The 18,230-nt window shown below is 39.7% G+C and overlaps 1 protein-coding gene across 1 annotated transcript in view; it reads left to right on the forward strand.

Moving 5' to 3' along the window:
* The window catches only part of gbe1b (glucan (1,4-alpha-), branching enzyme 1b), a 113,340-nt gene that overhangs the window by 74,636 nt on the left and 20,474 nt on the right, over positions 1-18,230 (forward strand). The window contains exons 14-15 of the mRNA XM_074680233.1: positions 5,364-5,494; positions 17,282-17,399. Of these exons, the coding sequence (XP_074536334.1) occupies positions 5,364-5,494; positions 17,282-17,399 (249 nt within the window). The remainder of the gene's footprint in view (positions 1-5,363; positions 5,495-17,281; positions 17,400-18,230) is intronic.

Consider the following 18,230-nt stretch of genomic DNA (forward strand, 5'->3'; position numbering starts at 1 on the left):
AAGTGAGTCAGCGTAATAGATATCTTTAAAAAGCCCCTCAAAATCCTCAGGTTAGAGCCCCCTCACCTCGCTGTGTTCCTCTCTGACCTGAGTGCTCCTCCAGCACAGACAGCACAGGAGGACAAAAATATCAGAGAGAGTAATTAGAGACCCGTCTGGTTCCCGGGAATCATTGTTGTACATTGGTGTATCAATCAGAAGCCTGTTCAGACTCACCGGAGCCTCTTACGACTGCATGAAAAGAAGCTTTGGAGGTAAAGCAGAGGAAAAGCAGAGCCCGAGGCACATTTCTGAGCTCCCTTTTGGGAGAACAGGAGGGACGGCTGATCCCAGCGGACCTCATACTGGCAGGAACGACTCATACACTTGGCAGCAGTACTGACCTGCTACACATTGGGTGCTGTTTTCCTTGGCTGCTTCTCTGCACATAATTTGTGGAGACATATAGTAGATGACAGCTCTACAATGTACCTAAAACATCATCTAATTGGATTCTTTCTCTGATTTATTACCTCAAATCATGTCTCCAAGGACTCAGATTCTGGTCTCCTCGGCAGTCTGAATGTTGTCATTTCTGCTGAGTGACATTATGTATGAAGCTCTGGGCAGTGGGGACGTTCAGGGAGCAGGGAGACGATCCATCACGGAGAAAAAACTCTGAATAGGGACCTTTTAACAGATCGCTTTGACAGCAAGAGTTCACTCTGCTGAAGTCTTTGTGATTATGAGAAGTTAGAGCAACACTTATATGAAATATTCAGCCATCAATGGTGTGTTTAGAGCTGGTGTCTTGTTTTTTTAAGAACAGGACTTTTTCTTTGATAAAACACGATTAAATATTCTGTTGAAATGAATAACTATTTTGTGATCATCAAAAAGGCTCTGACAGATTGATGGCAGGATTTCTTCTTCTTAAAAAACAAAAAACAGTCATAAAAGCCTCCTGCAAAATATTTTATCATCTCAATTCAACAAGGTTGTTACCCTGGCATTGAAATATAACTTAATTATTTACAGGGACACTTGATTTAAAAGGTGTTTATTCCACTGGTAATAAGAACAAGCTGAAAAGAAATATATTTTTTATTATATTCCTGTGATTAGAAATGAAAAGAGGGAGAGGGGGCGTTTAAGTAGACGCATGAATTCAAGAGACTTTATGTAAAGTGAAGGTTTTAGTTAAGCGTTCTCAAGAGCAGACTGGAGTTAGAGATAATAAATCACTTCTGGGAGTTTGTGATGTTGACCCTGCTCTCGGAGTCAGAAATCGCTCAGAAACAGCTGAAACCAAAAAATTGTCATTCAGAGACCAACACGATATCACAAAGAGACTTTGTAGAACATCAGTCACTGATAATGCCAATAACTGCTCAGAGATTCTGCTGCAATAACCAGACGAGCTGGAATCCTCTGGACAGCTTATCAATGACATTGCCAAGGTAATCGTGCTTAGTGGGAATATTCTATGGCTCAGTTCAATATTTGACTGTGGTGGGAGGATCCAAGGGCGTTTTGTAGTGAAAATGAGAAGCAGGAGAGGATCTGTCAGCTGCTCTCTGTTGTCCCAGGTGAAGGAGAACTAAGAGGAAGTGGAAACATGCGGGGACTTTGCTTAAAAGTCTGGTTCCTGCCCGCCTCTTTGAAGACGTGCAGCTGTGAGCTTCAAAAGAGAAACTTTTGGACATGAGCTGGAGCTGCTGTTGGTGCAGGGGTAGAATCACTTGAGGTGTTGACATGTAAATAAACCCGTGCTGAATACCAAGCAGTGTGTGTTATCCAGGGCCGTCTGTTCAGTGTTAGTTTACGCGGATGCCAACCACTGGTGTAACCTTTAAGAACTTTTATCCGCCAGAAGTGTGTTCTGCACAAAAAAAAAACGAGCCTCCACACAGTCCACACTTCATGTAAAACTCCAAACTTAAGTCATGCAATGTTTTCCCAAGCTTTAATTAGACTCTGTAAAGAGCAGCAGGTTACAGCCATGCATGTATTTTCAGTATCTCATCATGTATTCCTGGAAGTATTTTTCCCTTTGGGAGTAAAAACCCAACTTTTCATCGGACTTTGCTGGCGTCATCTTCAGGTGAATTAACTTCTGCTGCAGTAAAGAAGTGAAGAGAGTGAAGAGGTGGTAGTTTGAGGATTTATCAGTGTATAAGAGTGAGCGCAGAGTTCACGTTTGAGGCTTCTTTAGGGTTTAACAGGCTTTTTGCCTGGTTCGATTTTATTTAAGTTGTTTTCAAGGGAAGATTAAATGGGTGCTGCATGAAATCTCAGCAACTGAAACGAAATAGGCTCCTAGAAAATAATAATGTCAAACTACCCCTGTATTTTCAAATAAGCTGGAAGGCTGTGCAGAAACAATTTGGTGATTGCAATAAGAAGAATTAACTACTTAGAAAATATCCCTTCAAGTTATTTTTACAACCGATTAAAAATGTGTGATTAATTTTTGATTCCCAAGATCACTTTTGTAGAATATATAATGAATTGCTATTTAGAAAATCTGGTGCAGTTTCCGCTTAGTAAATTAAAGTTTTAATGTCCATTTATAAATGCAATGACGGACTGTTTCAAGACAACGGTTTCTGAAAGTTATTTTTGAACCCTTCCAGTGTTTTCCTCTGTAGAGTCATGTCTGTTCTTAATAGGGATGGGAATTGAAAACCAGTTCCTGATGAGAATCAATAAGAAGCCTTTCAATCCATAGACATTGTTAGCCTTTGTGCTTAATAATTCCCTTATCGATTCTTTGCTCTATGCCGGAGCTGCAGGACCTTAAGTCGGCTAGTCTGCTGCAGCTGTCTTAGCTTAGCAATTAGCTAACGTTTCCCAAGAAAACTCCGATCCAGGTTCCAGCTTGAAGTTTTACTGAAGAACTGAACTCACAAAAAAATGAACAATATTCTCTCACATGAGATTCATATTCAATACATTAAACATGGCATAAACCTTTTTTACCAAAAACCCTATAAACATATCAGCTCTAGCTTGATACTAAAGTATATGAGAAATTGCATTGATATGCTAGCAGTTAGTATACACTGGTATAACTTCAGCTTCAAAACAAAATTTCGAACATTCACCACAGAGATATATCACACTTAGTCTTTTTTTTTCCTTATTTTGTTTGTGATTTATTTATTAATTTTTTCAAGTTAATTTTTTCAAGTAGATTTTTCAACACATACAAACACATTTAAGCACAATGGTCACATATTACTACAGTCATTTGCACAGTGTCTGATTTTAAACCATACTATAGGGTATCACATCTCTTACAGACAATGGCAAGGTAGTAGGTATGTCAAGAGGGCAACATTGTGCAACTAAACATAAGAGAGAAGGACAAAAAAAAATCAACAAAAACAGTCAACAACAACAGAAAAAAGTCACAATTACCATACTATACATCCCACATGCTATTAAAATATGTGATTTATGTAAAGTGAAGTAGAGAGGGTTGTTCAGGCAACAGGGTCAGTTTCTATTTGGAGGGACCTGACATGCTCTATAAAAGGTAAATATATTTGGTTAATTTTTGTATTGACATTGTGCAGTGAGTCCCTAATTTTTTTCTAATTTCATAAAAGTTAAAACATCCTTGATTCATTTTGTGTGAGAGGTTGGATGGGGGCTTTTCCACTGCATTATAATAGCACGCCTTGCTATCAAAGAGAGAAAGGCTATGAGATCAGCAAAGTGGGTTGGAAATGTCTGGTTAGAAGGCAAGACACCAAACAGGCCAACCAGTGAAGAGGGAAGGATGGTGACGGATGTGATGACAGACAGTGAGACAAATTCGACATTTCCAAAACTGAAATAATGCTGGACAGGTCCAAAACATGTGCGCAAGACTAGCTGGTCCTGTATGACATTTATTACAGTTAGGATCAAACAGTTTGTCTTTTTTAAACAATACAGAAAACTCCAAATGTCAGAAAACTTGCAAAATACATGGCTGGCTTCATAACTATGGCAAGATTCCAAGCAACTTTGAATAATGCTATAACCACTTCGAGACACTAAATGGCCTACTTGAGTCAATAATAGTTAACCCAACAGTACATTGATGTCACATGATGTCAAATTTCTACTTATTTCTGTGTATTTACGCCCAAAGATATCCAGATTGAGAGATTTATTCACTTATAAACTTTTATGACTTACCTATAAACAACAATTTAATGTTGTTGACCAGGGAAACCTGTAAAGCTACTCTTTGTACAGATAAATTCACAAGTGGAATTGATAAGGGAATGGATAAAGACTCCGATGGATAAGCAGAATTGATAAGGGCATTGGTATGGATGAAATTTTATCAATGCCCATCCCTTGTTTTTAAAGCATTTCTACCCATGAAGCCCAAGATCAGAGCCATCCAGAATTGGTTTGCGGCCTTTTTCCCTAGATTAAAAAAAAATCTTCAGATCGTCTAAAACTTTTAATAATAAAATGTACTGTAGATGATTTCATTTGCATTTTTTACAGTTTTTTGCAAGGTGTTACTGGCATCAATACCTTTTTTTAAATTATATAGTGTTCCAAAATGATCTTTTGAATGATTGAAATCTCCCTTTTTCAACCTCACCTATTTCTTTGTCCCATTGTTTTTGGAGTTGGAGTGATAGAAGACATTTATCTTCATAAATCTATGTGAATACTTGATAATAGATGATAATTTGAAAGTTTTTACAAGTATCAACACATTTTGATCATACTTTACCAAACTGAACTCATTTCCATGTGTTAATTTATACTTTAGGATGTGCAGTTAGTGAAAACACTCTTCAGGTCTGGGAGGGTAACTGCAGGTTGGGTTTGTTTTGCACTCCAGCAGCAGCTCCATCCAGCAGTGGGAACTTGCCGTGTCATTGCTCCAAATTTGTGGACTTCTCATGTAGAAATGGACTTGTTAAAAGACTCCAGACACTCAGCTCATTCCTTCGCCTCCCCCTCTCTGCCCGTCCAGTCGCAGGGTGCTTATCTTCTCGTTCAGCCGTGAATATGCTGCCCTGAAATTGGCTTGGGGAACAAGGCACTAAAAATAGGGGGTAGGGTGACATTGATAATCTCTGCTAATGACACGTTAACAGTAGCTCGCTCCACAGGAGAGTGGCGGCTTTATCATGTGCAGCTGTCTAAAGCTGTCGGTGTGTGTCCCACACTACGCTGAGCGGCTGCTTTCTGCTGATGAGAGCCACCTGAAATGTGATGTGGGGATCTTACTCAGCCTATTTGGAAATGTGGAGTCCACTGATATAATGTGGCCTCATTATAAGTTCCTGAGTCCGAGATGAGGAAGGTAATGAGTATTCATAAAGAAATATTTGATTAGCTTTTTTTCTCTCTTCCCCCTGCAGGCCTTTGTCAGCGCCAAGCATGAAGGGGACAAGGTCATTGTGTTTGACAGAGCGAATGTGCTCTTTATCTTCAACTTCCACCCCAGCAAGAGCTTCCAGGACTACAGGGTGGGAGTAGAAGCTCCAGGAAAGTATCCTTTCTGCTCTCATCTGTCATGTGTCTCCTCGCCCCCTTTTAACCTTTGTGTACTGGGTTTTATCCGTCACTGCTGCTGCGCCCCCCTGCTGAGCCTCAGTGAGTAATGCTGTCTTTGTTCGTTACTCTCTTTAATACAGCAGCAACACGTCTCGTTTAAAGAGCTCTGCGAATCATTACCGTATGGTTTTCTGACAAAAAAGGTAGATTTAAAGGAGACAGAAACGCAAAGATTGGAGTAAAATGATCCAAGTGCAAGTTTCGAGCTCACAGAGAGAGTGTGAACTTTTTGGGGAAGGGGAATATCTGTGCAGCACTTTGAGGCAGAGTGAGAAAAAGTAGGTCAACAACTATTTAGTACAGACATCACAGGTCCCGGTGGATGAATCTTATCTTCTCTGCTTCTCCTGTAACTTTTAGTTTAATGTAGCAACAATAGACCAAAATAGTCTAGGTGTTTACTCCCAACACTTCGCGACAGGATTCTCTGAGAGGAATGACCGCATTCCCAGCAGATCAACTCGACTTGCAGCACTATGTTGCTTATAGTGTGTTCATTTAAAGATCAGGGCACGTATGCATGTTAGTCATTAGACAACTAGGACAATTGGCCAGTTAACTAATTCCAGTGGTAACGGTGTGACTGAGAGAAGATCAAGAAAAACATTTTTCAGCTGCAGAAATGGAGATTTTATTACAGGAATACACATAGACGAACAGCTGTTATCAGCAGTCAATCTGGGAAACAAAGAGAAAGAGAAATTTTGGCGAGCTTGACCAGAGTAGATCCGTGTGGTGTTGGCAAGTGCACAGTAGAAAACCTCAGAAATAAATCAGTAATATGAAAACTGCTTTGCGAAACAAGGGCTGCAGAAATGCCACAGTATCTCAATGAATAACTGCTTAAAGCAATTTATGGACTCCTACATTTCACTACACAAATCTTGTAAGGACCTTGACGTATAAAAGTAATGAGTGAATCAAACTTGTAAAACTGACGGCAGCAAGCTCTACCAGTTTGAGACTTCAATTGTCTCCCATATCTTATCTGGTTACTAAAAAAATTTTGTGTCTCCTTAATCTAGATTTGCTGTATGACTACACATTGCCACCTTTCCTAAGGACTGTCCACTGTTTTTGCATATTTTGTCATCAAACAACAACGCTTTATGCGAAGTCTGCATTTAAACACCTGCCACTAACGCCTGTAATAGTGGGATATACCTATTAAATCTAACGCTCTTTTTGCCTGTTAACCTGGCTCATGCATACTACTAATCAATTTTTTTTTTTGCCTTCAGTACAAACAGTCCTTTTTCCCCGCTAATGACTGGACATGCATACAGACCCTGAAAGATAATCCATCAGTTTACTCAGTTATCTGTTAGACAGCTGCAGAGACAGTGACAAAAACAGACTCGCGCTATTGAAAGGTGCACCTGGAGTAACCTTAAACCCAACATCTGCTAACAACAGCTGTCTGAGAAGAAAGGATAACTTTGGCAGCTATCTCTGCTTTCATACGATCCATTAACCTCATGAGAAGAGCGAAACTGACAGCACGAGCTGATCTTGATACGTCCATGTATCCTCAGCCTGAGGACTCATCCGTTTGTTTCTGCTTAAGATGCTAATCTGCACAAACAGGTCATGAATGTAAAGTTTATATTTTCCAAAGGCTAAAACATTTCTGTGCTCTGCTTTTTCCAGCTGTAGATTTTCAGTTCTTACCAGTATTAACACCAGCAGGGCGGTGTGTGCGTGTGTGTGTGTGTACGTGTGTGGGACTGACTCCGAATAAATGACAGGGCCCATGTTCATGGTAATGAAGGGAAATGTCACCCAGTGCAACGACACGTCTCACTGATGTGTTTTTAATAGTTTTCTGGACCAAAATGGAGCTCTGTGGCAGAGCGGGGAAAATAAAGACGTGTCAGGCTTTGACTGTGCTGACAAGACTTGTTGGTAGAAACAATTTGTTGTTAGTTTTTGTCCTTCAGTGGGACGTGTAGACAAATAAGACAGAGATGATCACCAGAGCGATCACTTTTTGGCTAAATGTGCACAGACCAGGTGGAGATGCAACTTTTTATAAGTTTGTTTCCATTATCAGACAGCCTCACCTGTTCTGTCTTTGACTTTAAATATTAATCTGCTGTTTAATACTCCAAAATCAGCTGTTTAAATATGAATCATCCTGCATTGAGGAGTGTGTCAGGGATCCAAACACTGTGTCACATGTTTAAAGTGAATAGGATTTGTTAAATACCCATCGTGTTCTCTCCGAGGCTCATACTTTGCGTTTTATTTTAAGCAGTCACTGTTGAAAGGAGTATGAGTCTGCTGTTTATGGTGCTGGTGTTCTGCTATTAAAGAGAAATAATAGCAGAGCCCAGTGATTCAGAAAGCGCTCTCTTTAGCTGCATTGGCTGTCTGTCTTCACAGTGAGCAGTGCGGAGGAATTTAATGAGTCCCACAGTTGTGATTACACCAGGCTTAATGATCAGGGATGTGAAGGGGGACAGAGAGCTGACAGATTTGTATTTATTACAACGGACATCGCTCTCTCGCTGAGGCCCACTAAAGCTCCCTCCAACAGCTTCCAGGGATGGAAATGAAGCTGTGTCGCCTTTTCTGCTCATATTTAAACAATGTGATGAGCAGTGAAAACGCTGACAGTGGCTGTTTGGGGTTTTTTTTTCCTGGATGCAAAAGAATCAAATCAGTTTGAATGAGCAATTCAGTATCGGGTGATTATCAGGTTTACAATGATGCTTTAAACCAGCAGATACTCCTTTAATTCATACTTCTTTCACATTTATGTTTGCTTTTGAACAGTATGTTGCATGGTGTTGCAAAACAATAATGAGATAATTAAACTGTGTCAAAAACTTTAGTCCTACTTTGATGTTATACTCCCTTTCAGCAGACTGTCTGCTACAATTTGGTGTTAGTTGCAGATTTTCTGATAATTTGTTACCTGACAGTGTTGTAAATTATTATGACCCAGAACATATTTTATATTCCAGATTTTAGTATCCGGAAAATTGGAAAATACCCTGATCTGGATCATACTTTTACATCCGTCAGAAATTATGGTGACCTTGTCTTGTATTGTTTTGCAAAGCAATCCGACCATTAATCGTGGAGTTATATACACATATGGTGAAAACGGCCCTATCTAGCAATGATAAAGAATCCTTTAAAAAAATCCTGGATCTGATAAGTGAAAATCTTGTTATGCAGAAAGATTTATACCTCTGTAAGAGCCTGCTCATGGTCTCTAAAAAGTGTATAAACCTGCGCCTCCAAATCTCATCAAATGGACGGAAATACTGACAGAAATACATAAAATGGAAAAGATGACTTTTTCACTGAGACTAAGGGTGTATTCACACCTGTGGCCTGTTTCCTTTGTTCCGATTCAGGGGCAAAAATGACACAATTGTAGTGGTTGTTACTTGGTTCGTTTGTGTTCACAAGGCAAAAGTTTGTTGCAGTCCAAAGATGCAAACAAATGCCACGTGCAATAAAATTTTTTCTCTCATTGGTCGGAAATCAAACCCAGAAGATGGGGAGTCCCAGCAAACGTCACAACTGACTTATAACTGTGGCTCACACTGTAGTGATGTGAGCAGTAGAAGAAGAAGGAGTAGAAGAATCAACCACAGCAGCAGAAGAAGTTAAGAAAATGAGTCGTGGGCTAATGTGGAGCGGTAAAAAAATAAAGTGTCTTATGGAAGTCCCTTAATGCAGTCGGAACTATTAAAATCTACATATGTTGATCATGTAGACACACTGTTAAATGAGCAATAAACGCTAACACGCTAATTAGCCACACATGTTGTTGATGCTCCATGAAGATAAGGGAAACTCCCCATCTTCCGGGTATGATTTCTGACCAATGAGAGAAAAAAATCAATCGCATGTGGCATTTGTTTGCAACAAACTTTTGGAAACAAGGAAAGGGAACAAGCCACAGGTGTGTATACACCTTAAGAGGAGCCTCTTTTGCGAAAAAGAATGAAAGATGGACATCTTTATCACAAAGAGGAAGTACACTATCTTCTTGGGACTTATTTGAACTTAAATTAACTAAAACTAGAAAAATTCGTCTTCAAACTTGATTGGCCCGACTATGTTTTCCCTTTTTTACCTTCTGTTTTTGTCCTTTTCCTGTTATTCTACATAAGTGTAAAATATGACTAAATAAAAAGTATCAAAAAAAAAATCCTGGATCCAGATAACCTCCAAAATTGAATCACTTCTTTTTTTTATCACAATTTGAACATTTCCTAAAAAATTTCATCAAGATCAGTTTGTTACTTTTTGAGTTATGTTCTTTACAAATAAACAGACAAACTCTCCCATAAACATAGCCTCCTTGGCGGAGGTAACTATCACAAAATGAATGAAGAGTTAGCTGGAACTATCATAATCAGCGATGTGTTTGATCACATTTTAAAAACCCTGAAGAGTAACATTAAATGTACACATTTAGAACAGTAACAGAGTTCATCTGGCAATTAAAAAAAGCCACAAGTGAGTTAAAATCTCTTATTATCATATGTTAATTGTGAGCTTGTTTGACGTTTAGTAACAGCCAGTTGTGTCTTGTGTATTCAGCTCAGCCTTGACTGGGTTAATCTCGAGCACAGCACTAATAGCCCCGCTGCTGTGTCTCTAACACCGTTTTTGAGGGTTTATTTTCATTTAGATGCAACCGCATCTTTTCCTCCTGGTGCTTCTTTTGATGTTTAAGGAGAGGCCTCAGACACTGGGTGGGTTGAGAGGAAATGCAAATAAATGTGAGGGGCAAAGCTCTGGCTGTCATTATACAGAGAGGCAGTAAACACATAAAGGCAAATGTGGCGTGTGTGTGTGTGTGAGTGTGTGTGAGGAAGGTAAATGCGTGGCGTGTGTGAGGAGATGCAGATGCTCCGATGGGAATGTGTGCAGAGGATCCAATTAGGAGAGAAGACAGATGAAAGTGCCACTCAGAGGCAGAGGAGGTAAACAAGACAAGCTCAAAGAGTCCAAAAGTGCTTTTTCATTACACTCAGCCGTCATACACTTAAACTTTCTTCACCTGTGTGAGGGTCAGGGGTGTCACAGTGGAGCTTCATGCCTCGGCTGGATCTGAAATAATAGTCGGATGGAGCTGACCACGCTGTTCTGCTCCAAAAAAATGGATCCAGTGCAGACTGTCATTTCTTTTGCCAATACGGCAACTACCAAATTATATCAGCTGGTGTCTCTCTGCAGAAAAACACACCATCATGTCACATTCCCTGCCCTCTGTCACACACTGGATGACCACATGGAGGTCTAAATGGATCTTTATTTGCTTGTTAAGAAACTTCCAGTTCTGCATAAAGCTGCACTGTGTTAGAAAGGAAACTTTAAGAGTATGATTTGTAAAGGCAAACTGATACTTTTTAGACATGTCGAAGCCAAATAGCTGCTGTGGTTTTGGTGTCTGGGGTAAAACGTTACACCGAGTCTGCTGTCTTAACTTTACAATGAATAAATAACAACTCAGCTGTAATAAAGACATCACCCTGCAGTCCGCAGTCGGTTGCTCAGTGGCTGTTTGGCTTTCTCATATTTTTGGACAAGTTTCCTTGATTCTCATCGCCCACTATCGGATTTGTTTTTCTTCCTCTCAGCGAGGGAGAGCAGAGAAAGTGAAGCGAAGCACCTCACCAAAAAAGCTGCCCATTAAAATGCAGTCAACGTCATGTTTTGGACAGGCACTCAGACCATCAATGTTTTTATTATTTTCTCTCTGACTGCTGGTGGACACATTGTTCGGGCTTTGTCTGGCTGGTTGGAGGGTTTAGAAACCTCAGTTGGATCCCGTCAGTGAGGCTGTACCTGTCAGGCAGATTGGTTTGAGATTAAAATTGTGCCAAGTATCAGCAGAGATTGTGTCAGGTCATCAATGTCCTGCTCTGTCTGAGCCGCTCTATGAGGATAATTTCATTTTGGGATGATTCACCCACAGGTGCAGTGACTCTGACTTTTGAGAGTTGAAAACAAACTGTCTCTCACAGATGACCTTAACAGGCTCTTGTATTAATAAGAAATGACCGCAGAGCTAGTAAAAAGTATTTATCCCAGCCGTTAGATACATCAAAATAAATTACATAAGCAAAGCTGCCTTTGCTTCTCCCAGCATCTAATAGTTTCACCAAAATCTTACTTTTACATCCTCATAAATCTACAGACTGAATCTGCACATCTACATTTTATACTTTCAAAGAAAACCCCTTCATTTTAAGCATTGGTTATTTTTTATAGTTCAGGTAATCATTTCTTTTGGTTTTGACAGTTTGTTCATATCATCAGATGAAAACCCAAACCGAATTAAGTTGAATAAAGTTGGATCGAACTAAAATAACAAAAAAGGGATGAATAAAATCAAAACACAATACCCCCAATTTCACTCATCAGATTTTTAATCATTGTAACAACTATTGAATAATGCTTAAATGTGATGAAGTAATAATCCTGCAAAGATACAAAAAAGTACCTGTGATGGTCTAACTTTGGCAAATGCATTAAGATATGTTTGTTTTTGGATGTTCTGATGTAAAATTGCAAAAGATGTCTATGACAGGTACTTATAACCTCATTGAAAGTTTGCTTGAAAATTAACAAAGAATCAGAATCAGATTTATAACCAAGTAAATTTTACATTACGAGGAATTTGTCTTGGTCTGTTGCTGCAAACTGCCCAAAAAAAGCAAATAGTGGAGCGCAGATGGCCTCCATGAGGTTTGCTCTTGTGCAGGTGGCCCAGGTTTGAATCCAGCCTTTGGCATCTGTCCTACATGTCATCTTACTCTTGCCCTGTTTCCTCCACTATTCACTGTCCTCGCTCCTATCCAATTAAAGTCATAAAAGCCCCAAAACTAATGTAAAAAAAGTAAATAGCATGAATAAAATACTACTTAGAATATTAAAAAAGTGCTTGCTTGTAGAAAGTGAAGAGATAAGAACACCACATGTACTTAATAACTGTTAAAGTGGGGGTAGTGCATGAATGTTACCTTGACTTACAAGTGTCCTAACTAACGAGTTATCTGAGATACATACTGTCTCTCAGCCCATTTTTTACTTTGAATTGAGGGCTAAAATTTGGGTTATGAGCCAGCCTAAGATACCCCAAGCCTGAAGCCGTGAACGCCACAGCGAACACTAGGGCTAGGACGGTGTGCTTTCACCCCGATTCAGTTCTTTTGCAAAGTTTGGGGTGGTGATTCACTTTAAATTTTAATTCCTAAATAGTTCTGATTTTTGCAATTTTAGTTTTCTTTTTTAACACCAGACTACATGAAAAAGTTGAATGATGATGCTGATGATGTCAAAAGACTACATCATGAGCCATTTTTTTCCTAAAGAGTCCGTTTTTAGGATTTTTCAGGGGATTTGACATCTCCACTTTTTTCAACCCAGCTCACGAACAAAGACTAAAATTAGGGATTTAAATTAAAAAAAAAAAAAAAAAAAGATTTCCAGACAAAAAAAAAATCACAGTTTAAAATCATTTAACAAAAAATCCTGATCCCATGTCACACGTGGTCACCTTCAGTGCATAGCTCACAGTGGAAGCGTTAGTGTTGTGCTCACATTTGTGCTTGCAGGTATTTTACACATCTTTCAGATTTTATTCAAAAAAAAAAAAAAAAAACACCTAGTAAAAGTTGCACCTGGGCATGTGACGAAGCTATTTAATGATGTTAGCTAAACTTTTTTCTGAAAATTTCTGAAAAGGAGGATCAAACAGAGCTCATTGGGTGGGTTTCATTGAAAGCACCTGCAGATGAAAGCGAGGAAAGATTAATTCAGTCATTCAGTTCCTCGGTCAGTATCTTCAAGGCGTCTGATCTCCAAGGTAAACTCTGTAAACAGTTTATCACAGTACATTCTATTGTACTGTGTTTTATACAATATTTATGATTTATAAGTACAATTTTCTTTTTTAAAAACATGTAACTAAAACATGTTTTTGGGGGGTCCAGAACAAATCAATGGCATTTCAGTTCATTTCAATGGGGAATGTTAATTTGACATACAAGTATTTGACTTATGAGCTCTGTAATGAAACAAATCAAATTTGAAATATAGGATATAGACCAGATCAGGTTGTTTCTATAAAAATTATTTTTCTGGTTTTCTAGTTGAAACAACTACCAGCAGCTGTGAGACTCAACAGGTCTCTTCATCTTGGGTAACGTAGCTAGCCCCGCTTGAGCAGGAGGCAGAAGACTCACTTTTTAAAAGGCCAGATCTATTTTTTAAGAATGCTCAAAACCCCTCAGCTTGCACGAAAATCTCACTCAGCTCTTGCTCACCCACTCCGGGGTGCTATCACTCTCATAAGGCCAGGAAATAAAAAAACAACCTGATGGAGAAACTAAGTTGAGACGTAGTGTGCAATCACAGTCATGGTCAGATTGTTTTCAGGTCATCAATGTCTCTGATCGTGGAGGATCAGGCTGCCTTCCTCCTCTCCTCATTGGGAAAAATTGATTGTGTTCTTAAATCCTCCTCTTTATTCACAATGGCAGTATTGATTACAATACTTCACAGCTGAACTGCAGGCTGTTGTTGTAGCAGTGTGTAGACTCTAACAAAGACGTAATCGCTCACAGCCTCCAACTACCAATTTGTCCTGTATCTCCTTTCCTTAGCCCTGGAATTCTGAATTATTGTAAGTGCAGCTCACACATACAATCCACAAGGCTGGAAATAAACAAGACGCAGTGTTTCTAGATCTGACAATCAAATATTGACAGTTCTCTGAAGTATTCCACACACTGACAGAATTACTTAACATTAAGATTTCATCGTTCGATTGAGGGGGATAAACCTTTGAAATCTTGTGTGTCTTCAGTTTTCCAGAAGCATCATAACCCGGGGGGGAATACTTCCACATCCGCTTGGTAGTAATTGTGAAACCTTCATAGTAAAAATGATTTTGTTCTGTCAATAAAGCAGCACAGCAGCAGCGGTGGCAGCGGCGGTGATGGTGGTGGCGGTGGTGAGGGGAACAGAGGACTTGGAGGAGGGGATCTCTCTTGCTTTCTCTCTCCTGTAGAAACAATGCACAGAGCAGCACTTCCTTTTAATCATCACTATCAAAGGAGACAAGCAGGCAGCCAAAGCAGAATTTCCCCAGCTCTGGGGCAGAATGAGGCGCTGTTTGAGGATCACTCTCACACTCCGGTATATTGCCTATGGGAAGATAAGGTGATTATTCAGCCAGCCAATTAGAGGGCTGTTTGCATGTCTGCTCCTCTCTCCTGATGTTTGCTACAGTAGCACTTCTCACAGCCCCGGTCCCTCAGAGACCACAGGAACTAATGCTGCGCACAGATGTTCCTGGGTACTCAGATTATACCTGGGTGTCAGGGAACATGTGTATGCCGTGGAACATTTCTGACTGGCAGGAGAAGAGCTGGAGTGACATTAATTTACTTTTTCAATGTAGATTTAAGTGTCTCTATCTTAACATGAAGTATTTTTTTTGTCACACATAGGGGTGGGAGAAAAAAAACAAAATTTATATATCAGAATTTTTTATTTGCCAATACCAACATCTAGATTCCCTGACATAGTCTGTAAACATATAATAGAATAGAATAGAAAATACTATCCCCAAGGAAAAAATTACGAGGAATCAAAGCAGCAATCTAGAAAAAAAAAAGCAAGACAGTGGAAAGAAAGTGCAAAAAGGTTGATTCTCCAGTCAGCCAGCCTCTTCCTCCACAGGGTCCAGGACTGAGCTTCTTCAGCAGTCTGTTTACAGCAGGTGAAGTTCTTCCAATGTGGCGTTTGTGTCCAGTGTTAGCTCCATTAGCCATGTCTGTGAAAAGCATGCTGCTACTCTGCCTTCTGGTATTCCTTCTGTTGCTGGGTTATCACGGCTAGCTTGTCCATCTTATTGGAGATAGATCTTACGTTACCAATAATGATGGATGGAAGGACAGGTCGGTGTTGTCACTTCTTAGCTCACACCTGAGTACCAGCACGTCATCCTCACCTCCTTCTCCTCACCTTATGGGGAAACATCAGGCCTAGCACCAGTTAGCATTGACATGCTACAGACTGTTTACAGTTGATTTCACATGTAAACAATGCAGCCATGGTTATATGTAAGATCTCTAGACAAACACAGGAGCAGAAATGGTAAAAATATCAGTGACCCATACAAAGTAATGACCCACTTCAAATGCAAACATTACAAAAAAGTGACGAAAAAAGCACAAGAAACGGACAAGGAAAAGAGAGCTGGGCGGCAATCAGCAACAATCATCATCAATTCTATTTAAATTAAGAATTATCACCATCATGTCACTTTTTTACATTTTCTGGTGTTATAAAGCAAACTAAAAATCGCAAAAACCTTAAATATCGAAGAATTGCAATTTGAATCAAATCGGCAACCCAAAAATCGTAATAGAATCAAATTGAGAGAAAAGCATATTGTCCCAGCCCTAGTCACAAATCAAAACTGATTCTGTCAAACTGTTCCAGAAAAGTGTGAAGCTTTCCAAACACAACGTTGTCCCCCTTTGGTTCCCTCTCCTAACAATATGAACATCATTCTCTGCTTGAAGCCAGACTCCATCATGTGCCTGATTTGATCCAGCACTACATAAAAAGCTGAATGCAGTATACGCTGTAGATCTTCCTGGAATATGTGTCATGATTCATGCATTGCCTCTCCATCTTGGTTCCTCTTCAACACACTCACTCTCACACGCACACACGTGTCATGAAAGTGCTGTAACCTGATTATGGACGCTGCCATCAGTCAGCTCTTCAGTGTGTGAGCAGCTGGTTGTGATGAAGAAATGAAAAACGGGCCTCCTCTCACCTCCCTCAACACCAACATGCACATACTCTATCACACATGATCAAACACGGTTGTAGTTTTTGACTGTTTTGCATTTACAGCTGAGAATCACAAAAACAGCCTTGATTGTGGCATCTTGGGTTATTTTTGCAACTTTAAATCAAAATGCATTTATCAGGCTCTGTTGGCAATAAGCTCCTTAAACTGGGGAATTAAAATTTGCAGAGGAGCATTCACACAAAATATACTCTGCTGGTGTAGGAAAACAGGACAGACCTGAACGTTAGATGTAATTACATACATACCTTCTGGTGCCTCTGCTAAATTTTCGCCTGAGTGGGATGAATAACTTGGCAGTTGTTGCTATTTTTTTTTTTTAATTTTGAGTCCAATTTGTACAGAAATTCTCTCTTTGTGATATTAATCCTAATTAATGCTCCTTCATCTTGATCTGAGCATAATAACTCTGCTGTGATTCAAAGTTGTAAAACAACCCAACATGAAAAAGTGAAAGAGGAGGGGATACTTTTATAGACACTGTATTTTTCTGTTGTCATTCATTTGGCTCTCTGTCTTTTGATTGACTCATTATTTATTCACCGAGCTGGCTGAATTAGACAGCCAGGCTGGATGGTTGATCCATGTTTGAATCACTTTTGTATTTATGTTTCATTTCAGGCGGCGCTCTCTTTGTGTGTTAGCTCTCTGCTCTGTCACTTCATAGTGCTGCAGCTGAGATGAGATGAATGCTGATGGATGTGAGGATTTCAATGAATATAAACCAGCTGAGCGATGCTAAACCAAGTCTGCACACCCCGAGCTCTGCTGATAAAACCTCCTCTTGTGCATCTTATGTCTGAGATCTTATAATCTAGTTTCCCACTGCTATTGCGCCTTAACCTCGATCTCTGTCAGATATAAAATCAAGCTGGATACAGACATGGCTCAGTACGGAGGACACGGACGGCTCGACCACAGCACCGATTTCTTCACCGAAGCTCAGCCCTTCAACGGACGCCAGAACTCCATGCTGGTAAATAACTTTTTTTTTTACTCATTAAAGGTCAGATTCAGTTGAATGTCACTGCGTCCTGCTGATGAAGAGTACTCCAGTTCCAAGTCCAGAGCCATTGTAGTCAAGTCCACTCTCTCCCCACTTTCCCACTAACCTATGCTGTATCAACACCCCACTCTGCATACTAATTCTGACGCGTTTGGAGGGTGTTGTACATTAACACTGACAAAGTGACAAAAGTAAGTGTACTCTAAAATGTCAGTATGCAAATAAATGAATTTTGAGTGTCTTGTTGATGGACTCTATTGTCCCATAATGCATTGCACATATGTAATGAAGGAGCTCAGAGGAGAAAACATCAAAAGCAGCTGTGGGTGGTGATGAGACAGCTCCAGAAATATCTTTCAAAATAAAAACATGAAGTATTTCAACTTCTGACAGACATTTTTCTCCGTCTTTGTTCCGTCCAAATTTATTTTGCCTGCGGCGATACATGGATTCATGTCTAGCATAACTGGATATTATTATAAACTGCTCAAAGCTGCTGTAGAATCTCCTCTTGAGTATTAACACTCAAATATGTGTGTAGATTTCAGGCATTTAGCTTCCTCCTCACACTCCTTCTTCATGTCAGACATTTTGACTTGCGAGTTACTCACTCGCTGGCACACAGGGGATTAGGGTGGTGATTAGTAGATACATCTTGATAAATGTTACTATCTGGGCTTCGCTGATGCCATCCTATAGAAAAGAATAGAATAGAATAATAAATACTTTATTTATCTCCGTAGGGAAATTCAGGAGTCACAATAGCAATACAAGAAAACAAAAGTAAGAACGTGTGTAAAA

This window comes from Halichoeres trimaculatus, unplaced genomic scaffold (assembly GCF_033239565.1).
Source record: "Halichoeres trimaculatus isolate MK-OKI-2021-1 unplaced genomic scaffold, fHalTri1.1 fHalTri1_scaffold_9, whole genome shotgun sequence".
NCBI lineage: Eukaryota > Metazoa > Chordata > Actinopteri > Labriformes > Labridae > Halichoeres > Halichoeres trimaculatus.